The sequence below is a fragment of the Hippoglossus hippoglossus genome, chromosome 1 (assembly GCF_009819705.1).
Source record: "Hippoglossus hippoglossus isolate fHipHip1 chromosome 1, fHipHip1.pri, whole genome shotgun sequence".
Lineage (NCBI taxonomy): Eukaryota > Metazoa > Chordata > Actinopteri > Pleuronectiformes > Pleuronectidae > Hippoglossus > Hippoglossus hippoglossus.
In genome coordinates, this window is record NC_047151.1 from 17,585,917 (window position 1) to 17,613,245 (window position 27,329).

General features: G+C 41.7%; 2 protein-coding genes across 3 annotated transcripts in view; one reads left to right on the forward strand and one right to left on the reverse strand.

Annotated features, from left to right (window-relative positions):
- The window catches only part of dlc1 (DLC1 Rho GTPase activating protein), an 85,863-nt gene extending 70,073 nt beyond the window's left edge, over window positions 1–15,790 (reverse strand). Inside the window, exons 1-4 of one of the 2 annotated variants that reach the window (XM_034584077.1) lie at window positions 15,678–15,790; window positions 5,715–7,696; window positions 593–727; window positions 167–277 (exon numbers count right to left, since the gene is read on the reverse strand). In XM_034584077.1, the coding sequence (XP_034439968.1) occupies window positions 167–277; window positions 593–727; window positions 5,715–7,691 (2,223 nt within the window). In that variant the 5' untranslated portion in view covers window positions 7,692–7,696; window positions 15,678–15,790. Of the gene's footprint in view, window positions 1–166; window positions 278–592; window positions 728–5,714; window positions 7,697–8,666; window positions 9,312–15,677 lie in introns of those variants that run through there. The other variant, XM_034584068.1, reaches the window with a different exon arrangement.
- A 3,165-nt stretch (window positions 15,791–18,955) lies between these two features.
- On the forward strand, window positions 18,956–27,129 carry LOC117766251 (choline transporter-like protein 1). The gene is made up of 16 exons (XM_034593120.1): window positions 18,956–19,268; window positions 19,505–19,591; window positions 20,395–20,537; window positions 21,673–21,809; window positions 22,014–22,107; window positions 22,818–22,987; window positions 23,459–23,548; window positions 23,661–23,803; window positions 23,939–24,125; window positions 24,779–24,947; window positions 25,062–25,218; window positions 25,647–25,730; window positions 25,830–25,967; window positions 26,052–26,288; window positions 26,370–26,444; window positions 26,676–27,129. The coding sequence occupies exons 1-16, from the start codon at window positions 19,242–19,244 to the stop codon at window positions 26,697–26,699; spliced, it is 1,962 nt and encodes a 653-aa protein (XP_034449011.1). The 5' UTR covers window positions 18,956–19,241; the 3' UTR covers window positions 26,700–27,129.
- The last annotated feature ends 200 nt before the right edge of the window (window positions 27,130–27,329 follow it).

Consider the following 27,329-nt stretch of genomic DNA (forward strand, 5'->3'; position numbering starts at 1 on the left):
GTGTGTGTGTGTGTGTGTGTGTGTGTGTGTGTGTGTGTGTGTGTGTGTGTGTGTGTGTAAGGGGGAGTCATTAAACAACTCACACCCAAGATATTTTTGAATGACCTCATGTCTTTTTCATTATGGTGCAGATGCATTCTGATACAGCACGTAGCTCCTGACTTACCCCGCTCTTAGGTTTTGCTCCGAGGGCAGGTCCAGGTCCTGAGGAGGAGGCAGCAGGACTGTTTGGATGAGGAGGGTTTTGTGACGCGTGTACAGACCCTACATCCGACTCCTGCACACGAAAAAGGAAAAAAAAGATGGTAATGCATTGTTGCACTAAATGTAATTATCTCTTTGTAATGTTTCTGTTTTTCCTTATTTATAACAAAAATCCTTTTGCTGGTCAAAAAGGTTTCTCAGTTTTGTACAAGGTAGATGAGTGATGATCCTTCAGTCTTATCACATTGCTATGGCTATAGTGGCCACTAGGGGACAAACAAGTTTATTACATCTGAGGGAAAATGAGTGAGCTTATCATAAGATGCAGCTCATAAAATCCTGTTGCTAAGTGCAGGTTGATTTAACATGATAAATCACAGGTGTGTACCAGGAGTGGTCGTCGATGGAGGGTGGGGGTGCTGTCCATGGAGGAAGTGGCACTGAGGGCGTTCTCAATCTCCTGATCCAACTGGTCCAGCTTCATCAGCAGCAGCACCATCGAGTCCAGTCGAGCATGTTCACGCTGCGCACGGAGAAAAATAAGAAACATTGTTTTTTACTTTTAAACTGAGCTCCAGGACGTATTGGTAAATACAACTATACATCAGATGTTTATGGGCTTTTAAAGGATGCATTTGTTTCCCTGCTGACTGAACTGACTCTAAACAGTAAAAACTGAAATGACAAATCAGCCCAAAACAACTTCCCAGCTTCGCACCTGATCTGAAAAAGGGACAAAGTTCTTCTCTCGATGATGTCGTGTTTTGTGTGATCCAGTCATTTTACCACTAATAAATTAGATAGATCAGGAATTAATATTGCATCTATTTACAGTAATTCAAGATCAGGTTATGTTTGATTTAAACATCAGAAATAGCTGCTTTGCTAGTTTACTTTTCTCACATTTGCTTTTTGTGACTATTCAGTGATAAATACAGGAGGACTATAGCTGGCAGGTCATACATTATATAGATCAATCAGCTTGTTTCCTGCTTGCATGAGCAATGCACAAGAATTATATCATTACAATCTCATCCACATCAAGGTAACTGTCGATTAGTTATAAAATTATATTAAGATATACATTTTCATATCAGTCAATAACTATAATTGTCATGATAAATGTCACTCTATTTTTTTATTTTAAGTTTAAAGAGTGACTCATGCTCCTGAGTGAAGGTTATGGTTTTAAACACATCTTAAACACAGAGAATAAAAAACAAACAACAAAACATTTTGACATGTGAGGTAGAACAATTTTGTGTAATACCTCATCACTGTGTTTGCACAATGCTTAAGCAATATATCGATATATATTGAAACTTGGTTATATTGCTACTGATGAAAACCTTACTGCAGTAATTATTGATATGATTGTATTGTCCATCCCCAGTTGATCATATCAAATATACAAACAGCTACTTGTGATGTCTCAGCCAATTAATGCCTGACTACATTCTGACAACTCAACATTGGCTTCTGTCCCTTCATGACAAAGACATATGTTCAGGCTTCTTTCTTTTCTCCCTCCTCTCGTTTTCCAACCTCTGACAAGTCTCCTGACTCTTACACCCCCTGCTCTTGCTGTAGCCTTCTCCACCATGTGCTTATCTTTTTATAACAGCTCTGGTCCATTTCTTAAAATCATATGAGTTCAAGGTATCTAGTATTTCCCCCCTTAGTCCTCTAAAGCTCTATGCACTAATACAATCCATCAACACACTGCGATAACAAGTCTCACACTGACCTCAGGTGGTGTGTCTCCAGTAAAACAAGCTAAATGAGACACACATACCACTCTGTCTTTTACTGCACCTCTTTCCTGTTTTATTTGAAGCACTATAAGCCCTTGTTACAATATATAAAATCTCACTCTACTCGGCTCTAAACATTTTCATTTCCTTGAGTTCTCCATGTTCTTTATCCTGGCTCTGGGTGTGGCTCTCTGTCTGAGCGTCTCCACTGAGATGACCCCACCCCTGAGAAATTACATCACACGGCTGGACTCATTAGTCCCAAACAAACCATGTTACAATATGGTCCAACAGACCCTGTAAAACACTTTATGAGCGTGAGCTCATGGGACAAAGCCACTGTGACTGCATGGTTGTGCAAAGGTACAGAATCACGTCGACATGTAAATGGAAGCCTTGTTTTCACGAGTTGCATCTGTTCCTAAATGTGAAACACTTCAGAGACATCTCACCCGAGTTATGTAGGATGAATTCAATCCTTCATACATATCAAGCATGTCCTCAGAAGTGGCTACTGTGGCTTGAAATTGTTTACAATGGGTGTGCACGCATGACAACATTCATATGAACCGAGTTGTGACTAATGCTAATGGGTGTGCTGTTGACAGGCTCATGAATCTGCATCACGACACGAGGCTCCTCGCTCCCTAATAGCGTCTTATGACTTGCGCTTTTTACATTTATTTTCCAGTTAGGGCCTAATTAGCCCGTCAAGAGCAGTTCCTGTTGGGTTTGCTGAGAGAGCAAATAAGACATGAGGGGCCGTGTGTGCCAGAGTCACAGGTTGATGCCGTCGCTGGTATTCCTCGCTAGCATGTTGTCCCATATTGTCTCCTTGGCACACGTTTCACAATGCAACATTGTATGGTGGTAAAACAATGACATCTTTACGAGGCCTCGCTGAATGAACAAAAGCATCTGGCTCGAGATGGCAACAACAACCACAAAAAGTACAAAACAAGTGCAGGGCCATGTCAGGCGCCTCCGAGAGGCAAGGTTTTTTTAGGGGGCATTCTGGTGGTTTGGTTGTTCTCAGACGGTCTCTTTTCTCCCTTTCCTATCTTTTGAGGTTTGTGTTACATTCCTCCCCACTTCCTGTTTTTTTGAGATGGGAGACAGTTCCCACACTGTTTGAACTCATAGACCCCTCCTTCCCCTTTTCCCTGCTCTCTTTTTTCAAACCCCCTCTTACATTTGGTGGCCAGCATCCCATTTCTCAGACCTGTCCTTTAAACCGAGGGTCTCTTTTCTCCACTGTGCTAATCATAGAGAGCAGAGAATCTTGAATCAAAACACTACACGGACACTCATAATGTGGGTATTTTCATTCATAAACAGTGACCAGAAGTCAATAAATAAAGACAGTAAAACAAAAAATAAAAGAGCGAGCAGAGAGAGGGCGACGTTGCCAAGTTGTCTTTTGTTGGATAAATGACTGTTGAGCCAGTTTAGCCCTGAGGTCAGGATAAGGACTTGTTGCTAAAACAAATAAACACAGTAACAAAGCCCAATATCAGGCTAATCTCGAGCCATTATGCAAACCAGATGGGTTCATTTTACAAACTGAATCCTCAACAATAACATGGTTTACTGGAAACACTACCATTACTTCAATATGTTGTCAGGGACAATTCCTGCTGCAAATGTCAATTTATTAGAGGACATTGTTTCAGTAATTTTCTTGATAATATTCAAGATCTTTTTCTACATATTCCCTCCCTTGGTGATATAATCATGTTAAATTTTACTGTCATTTTTCTGTCTTGTCCTCATGATCTTGCCTTGAGCACGTTTTCTTAGTAAACTGCCTTTGTACAGAATGTAAATACACCCTGTGGTGAAAGCCCTGTTGTCAAAGAGAAGACAAGCTATTACCATATGCTCGATGGATTGCCTTGGCGCCTTCCACCTTTATGGCTGAAGGGGGGCGAGGGGGGGGGGGGGGGGGGGCATTTATTCCAAAGGTTTGAAGTCATCCTAAAACTGAAATTAGATCCAATGGAAATAAAATGTGGCACTGGTTTTCCATGTCCCTACACTGGACTGCTCTCTCATTTAAGGCAGCTGGTGGAGTGACATCAACAAGACAAGAAATGTGAAATAATGAATAATAATAATTACATTAAATTCTTTGGAATTACACAACTCATTTGCTTCTCAGGAACACAGATCATCATAGCTAATTTAAAGAAAAGCCTAAAAGACATCTGTTTTATATTATTTTAGGGGGGTTTGAGTCTGCATTAGCCTTAGCAACAATATGACAACACGCACATACACTATCTGTTTAGATCCAGATGTAGCAGACTGAAAATACATTTGACCAAGTTAAAAACACATCTGAATATGACCAAACACTACCACAAAGCACCATGATGCAGCACAGTGAGCACACTGTCACATAATAAAAACCATGGCCATCAAAACAAAAATATAAAGCCATTATCCATCTCATAGCACGCTTCTGTGTAACAGGCTGTTCAAGCTAAAAAAACACAGCTAGTCCTGTTTGTTTTAAACTCATATAAAAGCAGTGGTTAATGATTAACAGACCTAATCCTATATGTGCACAGCCAGGCCATTTTTGAGGTAGTAATTGTGTAGAAATACTCATTTCAATGTTCGTTGTAAAATTACTACTATTTGACAAACACATTTCAGCAACACTTTAATTCAACTATCATATTTAAATGCAGGATATTAAATTAAATTTAATTTAATAAATGATTTATAAACACACTAATGTAGTTGTAAGTGTTGGTGTTTTTGTCAACAACTATTATCAACATATAGAGTCTGGTGTATAAAAAGATAATGAATTACATTGGAGTAAAGAACAATTGTAGTAAATTCTCCAAGAGTCAAAACAGTTAGCAAATAAAACACATTGATAAACACTTCAAATGTCCTTGAAGCTGTTAACAACTACACATTCATAAAATTGTATTGAATAGAGCTATTCAAATGTTACCCCAATTTTTAGTCTTGGGATGACCCTGTTTTAACCCTGTACAAAGATACAACTCTGAAATCAACTCAAGCACATGACTTGACATTGAACTCAGTCAGATTTGCTGTTTACAAGAGGCTGGTCGTCTTCGACTAGAACATATCACAAGAATTTGACGCTCCACAATATGGTACTTGTCTAAACAACATGCCTGCTTAATGCGTGATGAGTCGTAAATAAAGGATTTCTTGTTGTCATTCCAAAAGGTCCAATGCTGCAACTTCACATAATGAATAAATACCATGTCAGTTTCCTGGCTTTTGCTTTTTGTTCCAATGAGCTCAAATTCATGAAGTGTTCATCGGGTGTTTGGCAGTTACAAGCTGACTGGCCAGCAGTGTGTAAACAGAACAACATGCAGAATCGGTTGAAGAAAGCCGTTTCAGCCTTTCTCCCCTGAAATGACTCAAGTGTCCGACTCCCTCTACATTCATAGTCCTCATGCCCTTATAGGACCTTGTTTTGCAATGCGTGGTTGAGAAAGAGTAAAACATTTCACAGATCCCCCCACTCACAGATCTGTAAGCATGTGAGAGTGAAGTCATTGTTTTCCTTGACGCTTGCCAGAGTGTGGGACAAAAATGATTTGCAGGCCGTTTATGCCCAGTAAGTGTCAGCTCGTGTCAAGAAAGAACTTAATCCGAGCTGCTGACAGAACAGAGCCACAGTAACTAATCAGAAACAAACACAAAAGTAATATTTACAACAGTAATAAAGTCACACGTCTATATAATATAAATCCTTACCTTTCTCATGCGCACTTTGACCACGTTGTCCTCTGTCAGATCCACACACGCGTTTGTTCCATCTGAAAGTGGACTGGAAAGGTGTGTGTCGCTGTAAGTAACTGCATGTACGGCCTCATCTGCTTCCTCCATGCTAGACACTGTGGCTCCTGGCCTGTGGTGTTCCCTCTGACCATCTGCCACCTCAGAGGCAGGTGACTCACTGGAGTAACGTCCAGAGGCTTGGTTGCCATGGATTCCTTCTGGTGAATGCTCATCGCTGACCTCTGCGGAGCATGATGGCAGGTTTTGGGCAAGCTGCTCGGTAGCTGTATGTTCATCATTTATATGAGACGGCTGAACATCTGGATTTTGGGCCATATTCAAGTTAATGTTCTTTTGAAGATCCAGTGCCGGGGCGTCCTCTGGCTCAATGCAGCTAACTTCTAGGATAGTGTCCAGTTTTGAAGAACTATTTTCCAACAACTGATCGATGTTTTGATCCTCAGAAAAAGACAACTCCTTGGACACTGCGCTCGCATCCACGTCTTCTGTTGGTTGACTTCTTGAGGTCGTCGTTTCCACATACTGGTCTGCACACTGAGTAATGTTTATCGGCCCGGGGTCTTTTTCTTTATGTCCAGTGTCCCCTTGTCCAGAGGGCACGTTGCTGGTAACTGTCACAGAGCAACGCTGGCCTTTGAAACAAATATCAGATGACGTGATTGGCCCATACCTGACCTGTGCTGTGTTCTCGCCGCTTCCTGCTTGTGCCCACTCCTCTCCCTGAGGCCTATTCATCTCCCATTCCAATGAAGTCTGGTGGGATATTTCACATCCACGAGCCTGATCCAATACCCCAGTGCAGTCAAGATGATCTCGCTCTCCTCCTCCTCCAATGTCTCTTGAATGACATGCAAGTCCTGTTTTTTCATTTAAGGTTTCTAGGTCATTTAATTTATCCAGCTTGTCAGCAGAGTCTGCGCTCCAGCTTTCCCTTACCACATGGTCCCTTTCTCCATCTACCACTGAAGTCGCAACTGGGTCTGCAGCAGCAATTTTGTTAGCCGGTGACATGGCATCACCGCCCTCCATCTTATCAACTGAACTGTGAAGCACAACACTAGTTAAAATCACATTTGCACCAGCGTGCTCAGATGTCGAAAGAGTCTCTTCCTCAACATCTGGGAGGTCAGTTTGAGGTTCCAGTTCAGCAGCAATGGACCCGTTTCGCGTGGCCCCAGAGATTTCAGGAGGTCTGCTGTAACCCTCTGTGTGGCTCTCCTTTGTGTCCTGATGATTTGGATGTTTGCCAGATTGGTCACCAGCAGATTCAGACAGTGGAAGCCCATTGTTAGAAGGGATAGAGATGCTTTGTTGCTTTTCACAAGAGATATGTGGCCTTTTTAAGACACTATCGTCATTGCAGATGTTGAGGCTAATCTCTGTGCCTATTTCACCTTCACTGTTGATAGTTTTCTCAGTGTGACTGCTGCTGCTGCTATCAGCTGCACAAGACAGATTTGCAGTCAACAACCCACTGTTACAATGACAGTCTCCAGAACTCCCCATGTTTGCGGTTTGGAGATGCACGGATTCAGAGTCCCTTTGGGGAATATTGTCGACATCCACCAACTCAGGAGGTCCATGATTTGACTCCTCCTGCAAACCCACTGGAATTTTGTCATTGTTTCCCATTAGCTTCAACTGCTCAATGTCAGTATCGTCATCCCCAACGGAAGCAGTCACTTCACGTGTCTGAGCCAGGTCCTCTGTGGGCAGTTGATGACACCCCTCGGGCATAGAGGCACACCTCGTCCGGCGACCTTGTTTGGAAGCCCCTGCTCCCATCCAAGGCCCCTTGCTGTCCACTCCGTGACAGCAGACCAGATCCAGATCGTCATAGCTGTACTGTAATCCTGAAGGGTGGGTCACATGCTCCTCCCAACTTCGTTTACGTATGGCTACTGGCATGGTGGTCAGCCTGCGCTGTCCCATAAGAGCTGCAAGAAAAGTGGGTAAAGAAACAGCCAAGTTAGAGTTAACAGTAAGTCAATGTGTAGCTGATAATATGGTAAATAACATTACACTTCTAAAGAAAAGAGGCACGAAGAAGTGCGTGGACGGTCAAGAGGGGCGTAATTACATTGCATTCAGTTTCTTGGAAAGTAGAAACTCAGCTGGTTCTGTATAAAATGACACCAGCCCCCTGTTATTCTCATCTAACATGGGAAACTGATACGTTCACATGGCAGCGTGCCAGCGACTCTGAGTGAGAACAACAGAGCAGCCTGGATTCTACAACATGAAGAGAACTGTCCAGATAAATGCAGATGCACAGTGTTTACTTTTTAACATCTTCACAAGGTGACACCCCATTGATCAACTTAACAGTGCAAACATTCAAACTGGCTGACTATCATTCCACACACGTCCATGCTCCCACAGATGAGTGATGCAACTAAAAGAAACTAAAAAGGGAAACGTTACTCAGGGTCCCTGAACAGCCGGTCTTCTGGAATCAAAAGTTAAACATCATGGGTTCGATCAGAGGATTAGAACCGAGCTCTGTGCCATTTATTTTTTTTCTATTGTTCTAGGCCAGAATGTACAGAAGTGAGGGAACACAAGGACTCAGCAGCAGGATGCACTAAATCAAACCTCAACATCTGCTGTATCAAAAAAATAAACTGTCATGATAGAAGCATAAGTACAGAGATGTACAGTCGGAAACCCTACTGCTGTTTTACAGTAAGTGAATGGAAACTACAAAACCGTGTTTTATATTATACAATTTCAATACAATATAAACATTTCTGTTCATATATAATTACACTTAAGTTGTGGCAAAGGAACATTTAAAAAAGAAAGCATTTTCTACATTATGTCACTGAGTTCCTTCTTAAAGGTTTCTTAAAATTCTAAATTAAAGAAATGGAACATATTTAAAAGCAGGTGTTTCTGCCTTTTCACCTTTTGTTTCCTCAAAAGTGGAGCTGGATCACACCAACTGCCATCTGCGCCTTCTGGCATGAACCTGCACCTGGTTATTGGTTAAGTAAGGGAGGTCTCAAAAAATGTCCGAAAGCTGTTGCTCCTTCCACTTCCCCTCGTGCCAACAGCAGAACTGACAGCTCAATACAGTTGAGATATTTCATGCTAGAGTACCAACCGTTACTTCTTGTAAATTATCCAGTGTTGACAGGGTTTTTTTGTTACGATCCAGTAGACGTGTATTTGGTAATTAAATATGAGGTTTCAGTTGAAGGATTTGCTGTGAGCCCAGTTATCCAGAGATTTGTTTTCCTTTTCATTCATCCACCGAAAAAAAAAAATCCGTCCACAATTGAGGAAAGTAAATCCATCTCTTTCCAAGTGACTTGACATATGCTATATTTTGTCAGCAGTCCTTAGTCCAGGTTTCTGCAAGCCATTCTCTGGACTGCAGTCTGTATCCTCACTGTAAAACTGCCGGACAGGCAGTGAAGCCCCCAAAGGCAGGCAGAGAGCCGAGGAGCAGCGAAACGTCCATAGACAACTTCCATCTTGATCACATTAAGGTTTTTGCTGACGCTGAATGCCAAAGAGTCGGGGTGGTGTAAGAGGGGCCGGGTTTTCTTTTCCCCCACTCCACCCCTCTGCTCTCTCCTGCTCTATCCCTTTTCTCATCATGTCCCCTCCCCGCTGGTTTTGACAGGGAGTCTGAGTCACATCCTAGGAGCCCCATCCCCCGTCTCACAACTCACCCAACATATTATAGGCATTTATTCACCCCACCCTCCTCCAATGTACTTTCTCTCCTCGCTCTGTTTTTGAAACATATTCTCGACTTCTTCTCTCAAAACGCATGTCCTTCCTCTTTCACAGTGGACTTCATTCTGCCTTAGATTGCTATTTCACTAAGCTGGGTAAGGCTCCCTCCACTTGGTTTTGATTAGGACCAGACAGGCTGCCTCGTAAGACCGCTGGCTGTGAGCCAAGAGAGATTGCTCCGATGTTTTGGAAGTTATATCTGAGGCATGTTTTTTTTGGTTTTTTTAAATGTCATGTTGTTACTCTACAAGCATTCTTAACCAAACACACAGGCTCTAATGAAATAAATACATGATATCTTTAAAGATATGGTTTAAGAGATATTCTTTTCTTTCAACTATTCTTTAAAAAAAACCAGTAGATATAAAACATTATATGACAATATCTGAAACCAAAGCAAAGAAATGCATTTAAGGACCCAAATGCCAGCAATATGTTTCCAAATATAGTCATTTGTCAGACGCACTTAGTAGAATAAAAAAGCAAAGCCAGAGATATTTACACATGATGTCACTGAGACCATTTAAGATAAATGTTAATCAGTCAACTAAAATAAACAGAATATTTCCACAGATTTCCATGTGCCAGTGAAAGACCTCCAGACCCACCAATACAAAGTACACTTCATAAACGAACTAGAATGGCAGTCAGTAGAGCTCATACTGCCGCCAAGGCCCAACAACAGTCTCCTTAAAAACCTAATCAAACCGCACCAAATTGCCCACACTCATGGAAATCAGTCCCCTGAACGTGCCTCAAGGCCTGAGACAAAAATGCTGCACAACGCAATCATCTTGCAATGTTAAAAAGAGTGGGAAAGAAAATCCTGGATCTGCATCAAAATTGTATTGGATATTTCCCTGACACATACCACATCCTTCTACCAAGTTCGATGGAAAAAGGTTCCTTAGTTTTAGTTTAATCCTGCTCACAAACGAACAAACCTTGATGAAAACAAAACCTCCTTGGTGGAGGTAACAGCACCCTGGCAATAACCCCTCTTCCTGTACCCTCTACTAAAAACAAATCAAGTTGTGACCATATCCATCATGAAACCTTTTAGTCAACAAAACCAGCTGCACAAAAACAGCAATGCGTCAAAGCAATGGGGACAATCCAAACACAAGGGAAAACTGGAATGAATCCCCCTCCGACTGCTGCCGCATCCCTGGCCTCTAACCTCTGGGTCATCCAGATGTGAGGTGAGGCTCTGGATGAGTCTTTTCTTAGGGGCCTTGCTGGGAAAAACTGTGCACTGCCGTCAGTGTTGGCTCACCAGGGACACAGATGTTCATACTCAAAGGGGAAGGATCCAAGGACAACAAGACTCCTCTGTAACATGTCACATGATGCGCTCTGCGGTTACGCCAAGCGCAGTGTAAACGAAATACAGATTTCTTTTCGGTCACAGCAGCTTACATGTGGATATGGATGATGATTGAAGTGCAGAGGCCGACACGGAGCACGACTCAAGCTATCCACTCATTACCTCCTGTGGACATCCAACACAGGCATATACTGTAATTTAAAAGACCAGGCCTCCCCTCTGCCAATCACACCATCCTCTACGGTTACAGGGCAACTGGTCTACGTCACAATCTGATCCATCAGCGACGTTGTGCAAACACATTCAGTCAACACAGGTGGGAAAGAACACCATCAACAAAGTCTGTGTGTGTGTGGTTTTGTATGAACGACAATGTGCTGAAGCATTAAACTGAAGCATTTAAAAAGGGCAGCTTGAACAAGAGTTTACAGGAATGGGACGTGATGGTTGCAATAGAGAAAAAGTGAGGGGATCACCACACCATTAATCCTGAGGCGACCTCAATTTGTTTAAATGTCACTGCAATCCACGATTGTTACCTCCACCGAGGAGGTAATATTTCCACCCCTGTCCATTTGTTAGTAAGGAAGATTAAGTCAAATCTACTGGATGGATTACTGCGTAACGTGGTGGAACGATGTGGCATGGATCAGTAAAGAAACTGGCGGATCCAGAAATTTGTCATTACTGTCTTTAACAATGTGATATTTAGGGGACTAATTTCTCAGAGTGTGTCAAATTGGGTGCAGCTTGATTGAATCTAAGGGGACTGTTGGGCGTTGGTGGATGTATCCACACAACTGAGTGTCATTCTGGTGGAGATATTGCATCCTGGTTCTTCTGACTGACAGACCAACCAATATGTCGTTCCCTGGATTCATCTGGCTACAAATGATTAACTCTTATTATAACGTCCCTCTTATTATAGTCATATGACTAAACCTCATCTTTTTTATGGTTATCTGTGTGGATGAGAGTGCAGTGCAGTCTATTCTCGACTGTGTAAATGCTTTTGGATATAGTTGCTTTTTAGTATGTGAACATTTATTTAGCCTTGAGAGTCATCATTACAGGCCATACTCTGTCACAGTCCCACATCACAGAGGATGAGCATGAACATTCTCATCAGCGCGCAGCATCATAGGTCACATGTCTGGAGTGGTTACATACATGGTTAAGAAAGACCTATTCATGATTCACCCTATAATCCCCCACTGTTCGAGCTTCTTAAGTGGAGCAGTGAGGGCCCAAAGGAAACAGCCTCACATTCCTCACTGATATAGTTTATTATTGGAAAAATAAGCCAGTCTAAATCATGGGCATTGAAGAACACAGAGTGTTTGCCCATGTAGGAAAATGTAGGTGACGCTTTTGGAGAAAAAAAACACTTTCCCTCCCATAACTGAGTCATTTTGAGTCCTTGCATATACAAAGGCTGCTTTGAGAAAAATAGTTGCTTCCTTTTTTAAGACTTCTTTAAATAACTTGTTTCTAATGTACTTGCAGTTATATGAAATTAGAAAAACGAATCTTGGGTTCATTTATACTAAAAGGAAAACTAAACAAAATGCGAGAATCTCATCTGAGGCTCTAAAAATACCATCAGCAGACCACACCAAGATCCTTGCAGTCCTTTCCTGTTACTTGCTTTGCCCTGTGGTTAACAACTGCTTCTCAAAAGGCCAGAGTCATGCCGGCCTAAATAACAGGGTTTGATGCCTGTGTGGGAACTTGAGCAATCGCAATATTCTTGAATGAAACATCCCAGTGTAGATGATGCAACTAAAGTGCATGTGGAAAAAACAAAAATTGGTTCTGAGCTGCTTGGCTGTTTTAATTAAAAGCTCTTCCTCAATCATCTGTTGATTTTAACTTGTTTTTTCTCGTTAGGGGCTAAGTGGAAGAAGTCGTCGTGGGAGACAACAAGGGGGTCCTTGGACACTGATCGTGGTTTATGGTGTGACTGCTACCGTGGGAACAGGAAGTACAAGTTATTAAGGGGACAGGCCATAACAGGCTAAAATAATCTATCTAATCTTCTTGTGAGAGGGTCTCTGTGTGCATGTTTGTGTATGATACAAGGGAGGATGTTATATTGGTGTGTGTGTGTGTGTGAGGTTGAAGTGGAATTGGTTTCTCAAATCAGATGATACAGACCTTGTGTCATCTTAAATTTCGATGACGACAGTGGAAAACACTGTCTCAAACACAGACAGTCCAATCAGTGTTCACTGTGTAGCTACCATCTGTTCTCTGTTTTTGTCTTACGCGATAAAAAGGCTTGAATGACCAATGGTGTCATATTGCCACATCAGATGACTCTGTTCTTACTATAATACAAACATCTTGAGACAAACATTTTTCACAGTCCCTGCATTTTTGTTGGATAACATTTGGTCAAAGGAATCCGAGGTGATACCGTGAATTTTACATCAGCAAATACAATATCACCAGTGATGAACTTCATCTATTGGCTCCAATGGTTTTGCCGGTATCTTGTATATTCAGAGCGTAACACAATACTATGTCCATGAATATCCTATTTTTGTATTGCTGCTTGTAAACATGTTATTTGATTCATAAATAATTGGAAAAGCTTTTATTGTGCTTTTTAGATACCTGAATCAGTGGATGGATGAAGTACAGGCTTTTTAGAAAGCAGGAGACTAATGCACATGTAAACAGTCTGTTCCAAACAAGACCTTCATGACGTCACAAAATGGAGACTTCCCAGAAGATTCCTCTCCTGAACAACAGTGAATCTTGAACTGGGATGTCATCCTGGATAAGCCAGAATACACAAATTGACTCAGAATATAAGAAAGCCATCACAACTTAAAAAAAACTCTTGCCTCTCACAGTCCTCCATCTTGTATAAGACAGGTACATAAGTAAGTGTTATACTATCATGTCTTTGTAGTTGAGAGAAAGTGTTCTGGTCCAGGTCCCCAGTCTACTTAGTCTAGAAAAGCAGAATCATTGTAGATCAAGTGGAGCTCGATGGTCAAACCAAAATGAGATGGTCCAGTCTCCCATTTGCTTTAAGTTGGCCCGAGAAGGAACCACTCATCGGAATCTTTGTTTCTTGAGACGAGAAAGATGTACTTGAAGGAGCCTTCGAAAGGGGACGGCCCTGTCGCAACGCTATGACGCAATCAGTTTTCAACTGCAGCCTCTGGATGCAGCCCCTGAATTGGTACACAGTTCTTGCAGTTGATTGGTTTTGTCTTCATGTATCCAATCCAATCTGCATGTCTGAAGACTGTGGAAGGAAGGCAGAGTACCTGGAGAAAACCCATGCAGACACGAGGAGAACATGCAAACACAGAAAGGCCCTGGCCAAACCCAGACTGGAACTAGAAACCTTCTTGTTGTGAGGCAAAACAGTGCAGAACCACTCATCTATATGAATAAAACTGATTTGACTCGACTTTCCTTCCAAAGCATTCAGCCCGTCTCCTCTTAAACGACATCCTGATTGTTAGCTGTTAATGTAGCAACCTGTTACATCAGGAATTACATCCTTGCAAGGACAAAAAATACAATTTTACCACAGATTACGAGGATACACTGTGAAAGTGAACGCAGTCAAAGTCCTACTCAAACTATCTACCTGCATCTCATCCTGACGGTTCCATATGGATCAGGACATAGGTGGCAACAACAGCTGGATTCCATTTGTTTTTCTCTGACTTGGACACATGGCCGATAACCCCATAACCACCTGAGCACATTCCCACACTTCTGGAGCATTGAAACGTGTGCAGGAATGCAGGAGCCTTGTTTTAATATCAAATTGCTTTGTTTGAGCTGCTTATTTAGCGAAGACAAAACTCCACTGCTTTCTCTTGAGCAGCGCCGCATGAATGAGAAAACAATGATTTCAACGGCTCACCCTGGAAGATGCCCTGTTTGATTTAACAAAAGGTCAAGTGATTCACAGCGAAAAGACAGCAAGACTTAAAAGTGAGTAATTTATCACCACCCGTTTCCTTCATTTTGTGAAAAGAAGAAGAGAAAAAAAGTCAGTGTTATGTGGAGATTCCAAAATACTCGCCTTTTGGAATTCATCAAATCCTCCAAAGCTTGACATTTTCTGACAGCTTGAATCTTGAAAGTATCTGAAGACATAGGCGAATAATATTTATCTTCTTGTCTTTTTGTTTATGAAGAATGACTCTTAAGCTTGGACCAGAGCCTCTGAGGGGCCAGGATAGTGACGTACTACAACCCCCACCTCGCTCCCCATCCACCCAGGTTTCTGCTGAACATATGCTGCGCTGGCATGGACTCGTCCAGCGGTGATCCAGGAAAACGTGTTGTCCTTGGACACCGTTGCCACAGCAGCATCGGCAGGAAATACTTGAGACCCAGAGTCAGGAGTATGTCGAGCCAGAGGCTGTTTCATCAATTGATGAGCAGGATCTCTGAACGGTTATGTTTCCGCTCCATGTTCGTTTGCATTCTGGCTCCAAATGTTGCCTCCCAACATCTGCGTTTGTTCCCTCACATGTGTGCGCTCATAATCAGCTGCTCGTCACATGTTCTGCTCCTGCCTTTCCTTACTCATAGTTTTTCTTTCAATCTACACTGACACAACAAAGGCTTATATCAAGTATGTCTCTGTCTGGAATATAATGCTTTTTAAAAATCATCATTATATGGCTGCAGACATTTTGCATTAGTCACAAGAAGGACTGCACAGTTTTAAGTTCATAGAGTGACGAGTGGATAAGACTGCCAGAGTTAAATATTTACCTTTCTTTCCCGGTCTTCTACACAAGGCAGGAGAAACATTTATCGTGCAATAAGAGCCCCGAGGGAAAAAGTAAGACGCAAGTCACCTCTTCTGCAGGAAACTGCTTGACATTCCAGCTGACTCAGGAACTGTACAGGTCAGGATACCTTCACTAAGCGGAGCGGAAACCTCTTGAAAAATAGCAGGCAGGGCAGATATCTGCTAAAAATGCTACTTCAGACATCTGAAACTAGTTATGAGAAAAAATAAAAACGGAAGGTTGCAAAGAACACAGATCCAAGCTATGAGCGCAAAAACTGTGAAATTATAATGGTGTACAAGGTGGAAGTTCTTTGGAAATATAAACATACAACCCAGATATAGGATTAATACGAATTTAAATATTTAGAGTCTTTGCTTGGACTGTTAAACGTGTGTGCCTCTGGGATACTCCTACCTCATGCAGTTAGATTGCAGAGTGAGGGACGAGATGGTCCTTCAGCTTGAGGGGCAGCAGCAGTCAGCGTTTCATCAGCAGACATCCCCTCACAAGGGGATCTGAGCCACATGAAGTCCTGTAGCGCCCCCCGGCAACATTAAACTGCCTGTGATTAATCAGTGGATTAGCATTTGATGGAAGAAACCTAATGTAATGACTCAAAATAGACTGATGGGGGCGACAAACTCATGTTTAACAATGTGGCTGGTCTTTTAGATTTAGTTTACGTTTATTCTAACATGAAGCTTAATTATATTATATATTATATAAGTATTAACAACACGCTGTCAGCCAATGTAACACGTTGGAGAAAATGACTTGTGCAGAAATGGAGGGTAAACGTGGCCCGTGTGCTGTCATTGAAATGTATCATGTGGCCCCTCCTGTGCCATGATAAGAAGCTGGTTTACCTGCTAACACAGTGTGGACAGGGAGAAGCACGTAAATCACGTGAATTAGAAGAGTGTACAGCAGCAGTTAATGATAATTAACTGCAATAACCTGAACCAAACCAGTCCATGAATCTTAAACTCACCTGTGTGGGCTAAACATGGCTGCAGCCATTTGGAAGCCATTTTGACATGAAAGAGAAGGTAAACAGAGGCGTTACTCGTCATGTTAATTAAGGCTGTGCTCTATTTAGATAGGGCTTTAATGAATGTGATGAGTAACACCTGTATTTACCTTCCATTTCCTGTCAAAATGGCTGCCAAATGGCGGCCGCCCAAATGAAAAGCTTCTGTTCAGCTTTCAGGCTTTTCCGTGGTTTAAAAAGTTCTGTCAGTAAAAAGCTGAGAACAACGATGAAGTGTTTTCATCCTGCTTCAGTGACCTCGTTACTCCAGCATGTGGCGCCAAATTCTACACGACTACCGTGTTGTATCTTTCTAAATCTTCTTCTTCTTCTTCTTCTTCTTCTTCTTCTTCTTCTTCTTCTTATTATTATTATTATTATTATTAAAGAAACAATAATAATATATACATTTTGTCACAAAACACACATAACAGTACAAGGAGCAGTATGACAGGTTTAAATTAATTAAAAAACCGACTCAATAAAGACAAAAGAAACAGTATTAAAAAGCAAGCTTAACTTATTAATAATATTCTTCTTCTTCTTCTTCTTCTTCTTCTTCTTCTTCTTCTTCTTCTTCTTCTCCTCCTCTTTATGGTAGATGGCAGCTTCACATTCTAACATCCTAAGTAGACTTCAATTTTGATGGGAAACGACCAAAGAGGTTTAACTGTGGTTATTCTTTGTCCAATACAACCCCTATGATGGCTGTGCTAAAAATATGCTGATACATCCCCCCCAAAAAAATCCATTGTCCAAAGAAAAATGTTCAGAAAAAGAAGCGGTATGTATTTTAAACAAAAAAATATCAGAAATTAAAAATCTAAATACTTTATATAAAATATAGGAGGGACAGTCTCTACAATAGGCCTTGAGGGTGTAAGGTCAAGACAGAAGTTAGTGTAAGCAAACAATATTTTTTGCTCCTACAGGTACTACTAAAAATAAGAATAAGACTAAGAATGGCAATGAGCAGGAAATAAACTAAATCAAATAAGGTCACCACCTTATAACTTGAGAACAGCCCCAATCGGGGGTGGATTTAGTCTGTTAGTGTCCTCTCTCTATCTGCATGTAATTCACTCAGGGCTCTGAGGGGAACAGACCATGTGCTGCAGGGCTTGTTCTTCTTGTCACTGAAGATAGATCTTTATCTCTGCCTGTATGTTTGGGGCTATTGTCTCACAAATTCGGCCACAACAGAAGTAGGCTGCTTATTGCAGACAAGGAAGTATGATTCATAAAATTGCATTAAGTATAAGACATCATTTTAAGTTTTGATTACAATAGCATATTTGTATGGATTTTTATTATATAGCTACAAAGGCAAGTATGTTAGACATTAACATTAATAGGTAAATTCCATGTGTTACTTATGAGGCATCTAAGGAGGTCTAAGGATTCCTATTGGCTCAGTATTCCATTGACTTAATAATTAAGACATGTTCTTTCAATGTGTTTCTTCAGTGGATTCACTGTCTATGTTTCCATATTAACTGGACTCTGATGAGGTCAAAGCAGCCAGAAGGGCTGAGAAAAAAAATAGAATGTCAAGAAAATCTTTCTCTTCCAGAAATGTAAGATTTTAAGGTTTGGAAAAATACTTGCTCATCAATGACCCCTGCTGTTTCTCTGTATATAAACTTTGTATATATCCATTGTCTACACTTAATCAAGCAAGGGAATGAGCTTGGCTTCATGTGTTGTTGTACCAATCCACCAGCTATTTCAAAGAAGCTAACCAATCAGAGGGTGCGGTGTAGGTGCGGTACAAACATGAATGAAACGTTTGATAACAATTTTTATATTCATTACGATTCAACACTGTAGGTTTTAATTCAGCTCATACATTTGCCTCATAAATTGTATATAAAGATGGGCAACACTTCTCCACTTCCTCCTACTATCCAGGATGTGAACGCCAGCCGCCATCTTTTGTACCCGACGATATCGTTTGCACTGAGATCCCGCCATTACCTGCGCTCGACCAATCGCGGGTCAGTCTCAGCTGTCAATCATCACGTTTCACCCCAGTTTTATTACATCAAATAACTAAAACCAACAAAGAATCACAATCACAATGGCTCTCACATTCAAGGAATTTGCTAGAATGTGTCAGAGTGAGCATAAATAGAAAAACTAAAAAAAACACAGATAAGATATGTGCAGTAGGAACAGTTGACATTTACAACTTGACGGATTTTTACGACACCGGGTGGAGACGGTGACGCTTTGGCTTCACTTCTGGGCAGAGGTCGCGACCTCCATCTTTCCCTCACACTCTTTGGTTTGTCGGAGCGCACGTGAAGGCATCAGGGAGAAACTTGACTCCTTCCGCGTTCACCTGCGGCTCCTCCTCGCGCGGGGACCACCACACATGGGCGTTTGCTCCTCGAGTGAAAGAGACGACAATAAAAAAGTGTTTTGTTGGAGTTGCTGCAGCGGCCACCGGGGACAAAAGGAAGAAGAAGAAGAAAAAGGAGAAGAAGAAAGGCGTCGCGAGATGAGAAGAGAGACATGAGCTGAGAAAGTTCGGGGCGAAGAACAGACGCAGAAAGTTTTCGCTTGTTGTTGTTGTACTCAAGTCGTCGCTCACGATGGGATGTGGCAGCAGCAGCTCGGAGGTGAGTTTGTCCCCATGCGACTTTCAAAAAGCTTTAAAACTGCAGCTTCACGTGTCGTGTCTCCTACGTTCGCTTCTTCCGCTTCTTCAGCTTGTTTTTACAGCAACAACAACGTCCCGGTATCGTGTCAGTGAGCTGGTGTGTGGAGCTGCCGGGTGTCCACCGCTCCACAGCCCGAACACCAGCCCGGCTAAGCTAACGGCTCCTGTGTGTTGTTGTCGTCCATGTGTGCGCAGGGGAAACGGGACTGGAAGCCGCTGGAGGACCGCAGCTGCACGGACATCCCGTGGCTCATCATATACACACTGTTCTGTGTCGGCATGGTGAGTGTGTGTGTGTGTGTGTGTGTGTGTGTGTGAGATGAACGGGAGGATGCGTGCAGGTGGACTTACATGCACTTCAGTCACATCAGCCACACGTTAGATCGTCTCCGTCAGAATGTGCATTCATCGGGTGATTCTACTTTATGCTCATTCTGCAGCATTCCCATTGTTTCGCATGTGGTTCCAACTGAATCCCATTACACCCAGTGTAACCTAGGCCAATCACGATGTTACCACAAAACTGCAGCATTCCAAAAAAGTAGAATCAACCCAGTTAATTTGGTCTGACTATTTTGAGTTAGGTGTACCTAATAAACTGCCCAATGTGTGTGTTTATGTATATATGTCTTTTACGTGTTTATGGGTTATGCTGACCAGTCCCATGAGTGCAAGTAAATAAAGTTGGAGATCATTGAATTGGCCCTTTAATCTAAACAGACACCCTTTGACAAAAAGCTCTGTAATAATAAATTCTGGTTTGGTGGAAAGTGGTTCAGGGACGTGCTGGTTTTAATTTCATGGTCACTTTGGAGATTGTAGTTTGTGGTCAAGGTGAATTGCATGATACAGTTGAACAATACCACAATATACAACCTTACATTTAACATTATAACCTGCACAAAGGTAGGATTGTTGGACTAGACTTTCATTAGTTTGTGTTACTGTATTTGTACTGTAGGCGACAACCTGGTTTTGATTCGAGATAGTTTAAACCTAAAACCTACTGAAGAAGAGTATTTATTACTCTTTGTACTTCATGCAGATAGTTAATATTGTGTACTTGTAATCTGTCTCATCTGCAGGCATGTATTTGTGGCTACTCCATCGCCACAGGAGCTGCCTCCAGGCTTGTCTCAGGATATGACAGCTATGGCAACACCTGTGGTCGGAACAACACCAAGATCGAGGGAATCCCTCTCAGTGGCCGGGACATGACCCAAAACAAGTTAGTCTGATTAGTTACAAATGACTTAACATGAGATGTAGGGGTTATTTATATCAGATTTTAGATTGGTAGATTCTAGACTAAAAAGCACTGATTGCAGTACATCAAACTGCTTTAATTCATTCCTATCTCCTGTTTTTATTGATAACACTTAAGCCGTTTTCAGACATGACCTGTGGGGAAAATCTGGACAATTGACTCCGGAGTTTAGCCAGAGTTTGCCTTTCACACATGCACAACACAGCGGGAGTTTCTCTGCACAGACACATTCACACCAACAACTCTACAACAATTACAACATATTAACTCTGTGGAGATCACGCGATTTTCTTGTCACCCCAAACTCGTTATACATCTTTGTCTGTGTCTTCTCCTAGTCTCCGCTTTTTCAGTAAGTTAAAATAATGTGTTGAGGCTGTTTTTGCCTCCTGTAGTTGAGAGTTAGTGTCACAGACAGAGCCATTCAGCCTTACATGTCTGCATGCAAGGATTGCATCATGTAATCCTAATCTAACAAACATGTTGCTGCATTCGTAAACACATCGCTTTACCTCTTAGCTGTTCAGACCGTGACCTATTTACATTTACCTGAAAATCATATATTTCACACAAGTGTTGCAGCATATTAACCCAGTCTTCATCACAAGGTCAATGCAGATTAATATCACCAATGCAAGGCTGCACATGACTCATAGTCTACACTATACTTCAAGAGCTTATCTCTCTCTCTTTATAACGCCTCCCTAAACTCACTCTCTCTTAATGTAAGATTCTTATCATCTATAGAGAAATGACACAAATTCTGTTTTGTCATAATTTATGTGAGGAGTCTTGGACTATATGCCTGATTTTTGGGCAGTAGCTTTCCATCAGCATGCAGCCTGCGAGCCCAGTTTTACTGAAACAATGGGTCATGCTTTATCGGGCTGATTGCCCGTGGAGGCTTTGAATAAAAGGCGTTTCTGCTACAAAGAAGGATCTGTGTGACAGGACAGCAAATGTCAACATCTTTCTGCCCAAACAGAACAGTCCCCACTGGCACAGTAATAGCAAAATATACAGATATTAGTTGCAATTACAGTGGCTTTATACCGAATAGTCAATAATCCTGAAATTCCTTTTTTCCACCTCTCAGGAACATTTTCTTTCTGGAACCTTGCAACCTCGATCTCGTAAACAGGAAGATTAAGTCCATTGCCCTGTGTGTCTCCAAATGCCCTGCGACTAACCTGACGACATATGACGAACTGAAGAAGTTTGCTCTGACTAACGGTGAGAAGACGGCATGTTTTAGAGAAAATGTAAAAATGTCCTGTTTATTAACTTAGAGTTTGAGTTTACTGGTATTCCCATCTATTTATAATAAACGTTAGGCATAAACATTTAGTACCATTATAACTGCTTGCAGACAGGTTTTAGATAATGACATAAACAAGACTGAGCATGTAATATCATTTTTATTTTTCCCCTCCTTAGGGTCCCATCTCTGTTCCTATGATATTTCTCCTACGAGATACACAAGCCATTCAGAAAGATTCACCAAATGTCCCAAACTCCCCGTTTCAAAAAGGTAATCAAGTGCTTTGGCGTTTAATGAAATGTTAAAAAAGAAAGTTAAGTAACCATTTTTCCCCCTGTCTGTTTTTAATGCCAGCATTCTCATGTGGAAAAGGCCACATCCTGTTGGAGGCTTGTCAGGAGGTTATTGAAGCTGATGTGATGTCACGATATGTCTAAACTGATACAGCCACTGACAGAGATGTTTATGTCTGTGGTGTTTAAAGGGGAACCTTTTTTTTTAATGCTGTTGAAATAAGCTTACTCACAAGTCTAGAAGTCCATTTGTTTGGTCGTTGTTTATGTGCATCTCAGAAATAAAAGGGGCCAAACAAATAACACATTTTTAAGCTGTGTCCTAAATCAGGGGCTGCATCCTTCAGAGGCTGCATTTGATGACTGATCACATCACAGCGGTGCCACGAGGCTGTCCTGTTTCAAAGTGTTTTCAAATGTGGACGAGAAAAGCCTCCTTCCATTCCTGAACAATCAACGATTCAACAGGTGGATCCTTTGTTGGATGACGAAGGATCCAACTAATCCTTCGTAGACTGCCCTGTCTACTGAAGCCATGTCTTCATAGACTGAGTCCTCCGAAGGATGCTTCCCCCGGGAATTTGGACACAGCTATAGACAGTTTCCCATAGTCTGATGCTTTAAGGACTCTTTCAGGAAATTCAAAGATAAATTAACCCCTATTCTTCATCTCTTTCATGTTTGTAGTAAGGCTATCCTACTGTTCAACCGCTGTATTCCAGTGGGCATCGACTGCTATGCCGAGTTTGTTCAGTCGTTCATCACATTTGTCAGTGACAACACTGTGCTGCGTCGTGTCATCGCCGGGGTGATGGCCAGCAAGGAGATCATCATGGGCCTCTGCATTCTGGCTTTGGGTAAAACACATTATTACATCTGGCTTACCATGTGCATGTGGATTTAATGAATGATGAATTGCTTTTATCCTGTGAGAAATGCGTGGTTTCTTCTGTCCTGCTGCTCCCTCAGTGCCGCCTTGATTGCTCTGGAGAATTCGGTTTGAAGGCAACTGTCGGAAGAGAAACTATTTTTGTCACAGTAATAACAGGAAATGTTATTACCCCATTGTTTTCATTGTAGCTCACAGGCATTTGTTTAAGGTCTCCTCTTGTTGTCACAGCAAAAAAAGGCAAAACGTATCCTACGACAGTTTTAGACATCTTTCATTTAATCTTTCGATCAATCTTTCTGGGCTTTTTATGCCCCCCCCCCCCCCACCCCACCCCACCCTCATGTTTGACTCCCACTCTACTTCACTTTACTCGGTGTGTTTGATACCTTCGTATCAAATGATGCATTGTGTTTTGTTTTTTTTCTCTCTGGTGCAGTTCTGTCCCTCATCATGATGGTCGTCATTCGTTACATCACCAAAGTGCTAGTGTGGATTCTAACCATTCTGGTTATCATCGGCTCTATAGGTAACTCTTAGAAGCTTTATAGGATTTAAGCACCCGTTCTCTTATCCATTTAATCCATTTTAACATTTATAAACATGTTAATATTTGATTCGTCTGCTCTGATCGTTTGCAGGTGGGACCGCGGTCCTCTGGTGGCTGTACGCCGACCAAAGGAGTGCCTTAAAAAATAACACTGCATCAGTGCTTGGGAGCGAAGTTGCCTGGGACAACACCAAGGCCCTGCTTGCGTATGCAATTGGTGCCACAATATTCACGGTATGTCTTATTGCACAGGCACACCAAGTCTTTCCTGGTGTGACAGAAAAAAGCAACTTGTATGAATTTAATTATCTGACTCAGAAGCTTAATTGAATGACGGTAAATGAGCAGAGAAACTCTGTAAACTTTCAGGTAGTTCTGCTGCTGTTGATGTTCTTCATGAGGAAGCGTGTGGCCCTCACCATCTCCCTGTTCCATGTTGCGGGCAAAGTGTTCCTCCACCTTCCCCTGCTGGTCCTGCAGCCATTCTGGACCTTCTTCTGCCTCATGCTCTTCTGGGTCTACTGGATCGCTGTGCTTCTCTTTCTCGGAACTGCAGGTTGGGACAGAGGCTGATGGAGAGATTCAGTGCTAGTGGTTCAATTACATGGATGTTTTGTCAGATTCAAAACTGCATTCACGATCCAAAGTGGTTTTATTGGTGCATACTTGCTTTAAACTTATTTTTGGATTGCTAATGCAGCACATGGGCTGCTTCTACTTCTCAAACAAGTAGAATATTTGGTTTGTTATTTGTGACATTTTGTCTCGGAGTTGTGGCCTGACCAAACTCCCACATCTGGAATCTTGTGCCAGTCTCGTGATGTGGGAGGACGTAGTCAAAGAGTCGCTTCTCTCTTCATCTCCCACTTCTCTTTTCTACAGACGACTTTCCCAAAGTAATATTTAAAACACGTTTTTGTTCCCTGTTTATATTGTACAATGTATTGGAAGAGGTAAAAGCTAATGATAACTCCAGTGCAATTTGTGGATAGAATAAAAGTAGTGAATTTATGAAATGTGGTGTATTTTAATGTGCATCTCAAACAGTTTGCATTCAGTTGATGTTGGCATGTTCAATTATTTTGGGGGTACGATTGCAATAACATTTCTTTACTTGTTTCCATTCAGCAATTATAAAGGAAAAACAGAGGGATGTATATTAGATGCAGAATATTCAGTTTAAATCTCACACTCGTCTTCTCCTCACAGGGACAGCGGTGAAGAACAACTCGACTGGTGTGGTTGAATATCAAATGGAGGGGCCTTTTCAGTACTTGGTGTGGTATCACGCTGTGGGTCTCATCTGGATCAGCGAGTTCATTCTTGCGTTCCAGCAGATGACTATCGCTGGTGCTGTGGTCACCTACTATTTCACAAGGTACGGAAAAGTCACTTTTACTGTAGTACCTGAAAGACTTTGTGCCTTTTGCCGTCGTATTTATTCGATCTTGGGTTGTGTGGATGTCCATTCTCTGCATCTGTTTAACTGAAGGAATAAGTCCCAGATGCCAGCGACTCCCATCCTGTCTGCTATGGGACGTACCGTCCGCTACCACCTGGGCACTCTGGCCAAAGGCTCGTTCATCATCACACTCGTTAAGATCCCTCGTCTCATCCTATTGTACATCCACAGCCAGCTCAAAGGAAAGGTGAGTTGTGAAATCGTGATGAGTACTGCTAGACGATTTATCGTTTGGTGAATAATATCGTCCGATATGAGCCTTTCACAGTCGTATCAGTCTTTGGGTTAATGTTTGCCGTTATGAACATTTTAGAAAAGACATGCATTTATATTTCCATTATGTTAATCTTCTTAATTCTTGAATCATTGCCTATATATATTTAAGCAAAATATATATGTTGGCCGATATATCAGTAAAAGAAATGTGTTAATTCCCTAATATCCTAAAATCCATATAGATCAGGCTTTAATTATTAGTCTTTAATATTGTAAGAAACACCATTATACACTTGCATCAAACCAGTAAGGGACAATTCCCTGTATTTTCCATATATATATATATGTATATAAACTGTTGTTAAGATGTAAACCTGTGAATTTGTGTATTTGTCGTAGGAAAACGCCTGTGCTCGCTGCATGCTGAAGGGTTGTATCTGCTGTTTGTGGTGTCTAGAGAAGTGTCTCAAATACCTGAATCAAGTGAGTAATCTCAGGTTGGTGAAGGAAGAAAATCTAGTGTACAATAGATACAACATCCCAAACATCTCTGGTGAACTTGACCATATCCTATCATTTCAGAACGCTTACACTGCCACAGCCATCAACAGCACCAATTTCTGCACCTCAGCCCGGGACGCTTTCCTTATCCTGGTGGAGAACGCACTCCGAGTGGCCGCCATAAACACTGTGGGCGACTTTGTGCTCTTCTTGGGAAAGGTAATATGCAGGCACATATTCTGCGGCTTTTTCCATTGAAACAACTGGAGTTTTTTCTAACCAGGCTTAAATCTGCACCCTCAGGTGCTTATAGTCTCGTGTACAGCGTTTGCTGGCATCCTGGCTCTGAACTACCAGAGGGACTACACCGTGTGGGTGCTTCCTCTCTTCATCGTCTGTATGTTTGCCTTCCTGGTGGCCCACTGCTTCCTCTCTGTGTTTGAGAACGTGGTCGACGTCCTCTTCCTCTGCTTTGCTGTGGACACAAAGTATAATGATGGCAGCCATGGACGGGAGTACTACATGGACAAGGCCTTAATGGTGAAAGGAATTTCTGATTATTCCTTGACAATTTACAAGAAGAGAAAATACAATAACCTGTAACTCTGTTTTCCCTGTCAGGAATTTGTTGAGAACAGTAAGAAAATGGGTTATTACAAGACAGAAGATGGAGATGGACGGGAGCTGAAGCCCATCGTGAGTTCAAATATATCTATGTGGTCTTATCAGTATTCTGAATGCAAACAGTTTCAATCCACTTGTAAAGAACAAAGTTTCAAGATAGGAATTGTTAAATGCTGCAAGAATCCATAATCTGGCTCCACATTCAGAACAAATGAACAATCACAAGGTCGTGTTTGGGTCTAATAATATTTTGTTAATGATCAAATGACAATAAAGTGAGTAAACTTCTTTTTTTTCTTGCAGACACGTGGGGGAACTGTAGCTTGACCAGGTCTCACACAGACCATCAAAACCAATAACATTTCTCTTACCAGCGTTTCGCTCCAGGGACACAAGTAATAAAACCTATAGAGGCTTAACAGAGCTTCATTGAAAGATGCTTTAAATTGTTTGTTTGCTGCGAAAGAGGGATTGCAATTTTAATGTTTGACACTAATAGTTGTAAAGCAGTTGGGTTTTGGGTTTTTTTATTAAAAAGACGGGTTTGTTTTATCTTTTACAACTGAGTTTTCTCTTTTTATAACATTTTAAATAATGTCAAAGACCGATCTAACATGGTTTAACATGTTTGGCTTCCTGCTTTTAGTAATGTTCACTGTTGTTTGAACTGTTCGGTGTACTTTTTGAAATGTAAGGCTCACACTGTTCTGTCGAGGGCTGTTTAAGTTGTTTATTACTTATTAAATTTTGTACTTGAAACAGTATTGTATATTGTTTTCTCTGCATCTATGAAACCTTACAGAGAATTGATGGAGAAGTTAGTGTTTCCTGTCCAGCCACAGTCGGCTGCAGGTCATGTCTTTTAAATCTATCAGCTATTCCACATAATGAAGAAATCTCTCCTGTCTTGTTATCTCCAACTTCTCGTCAGCAGGGGGAATCAAAGGAACCCAAACG

Bases quoted from the DNA above. Each gene is read 5' to 3' on its own strand.
- LOC117766251 (XM_034593120.1), top strand. From the start codon at position 19,242: ATGGGATGTGGCAGCAGCAGCTCGGAG. The intron at 24,126-24,778 runs GTTGGGACAGAG...TTCTCCTCACAG, and splicing joins TCTCTTTCTCGGAACTGCAG to GGACAGCGGTGAAGAACAAC. The intron at 24,948-25,061 runs GTACGGAAAAGT...GTTTAACTGAAG, and splicing joins GTCACCTACTATTTCACAAG to GAATAAGTCCCAGATGCCAG.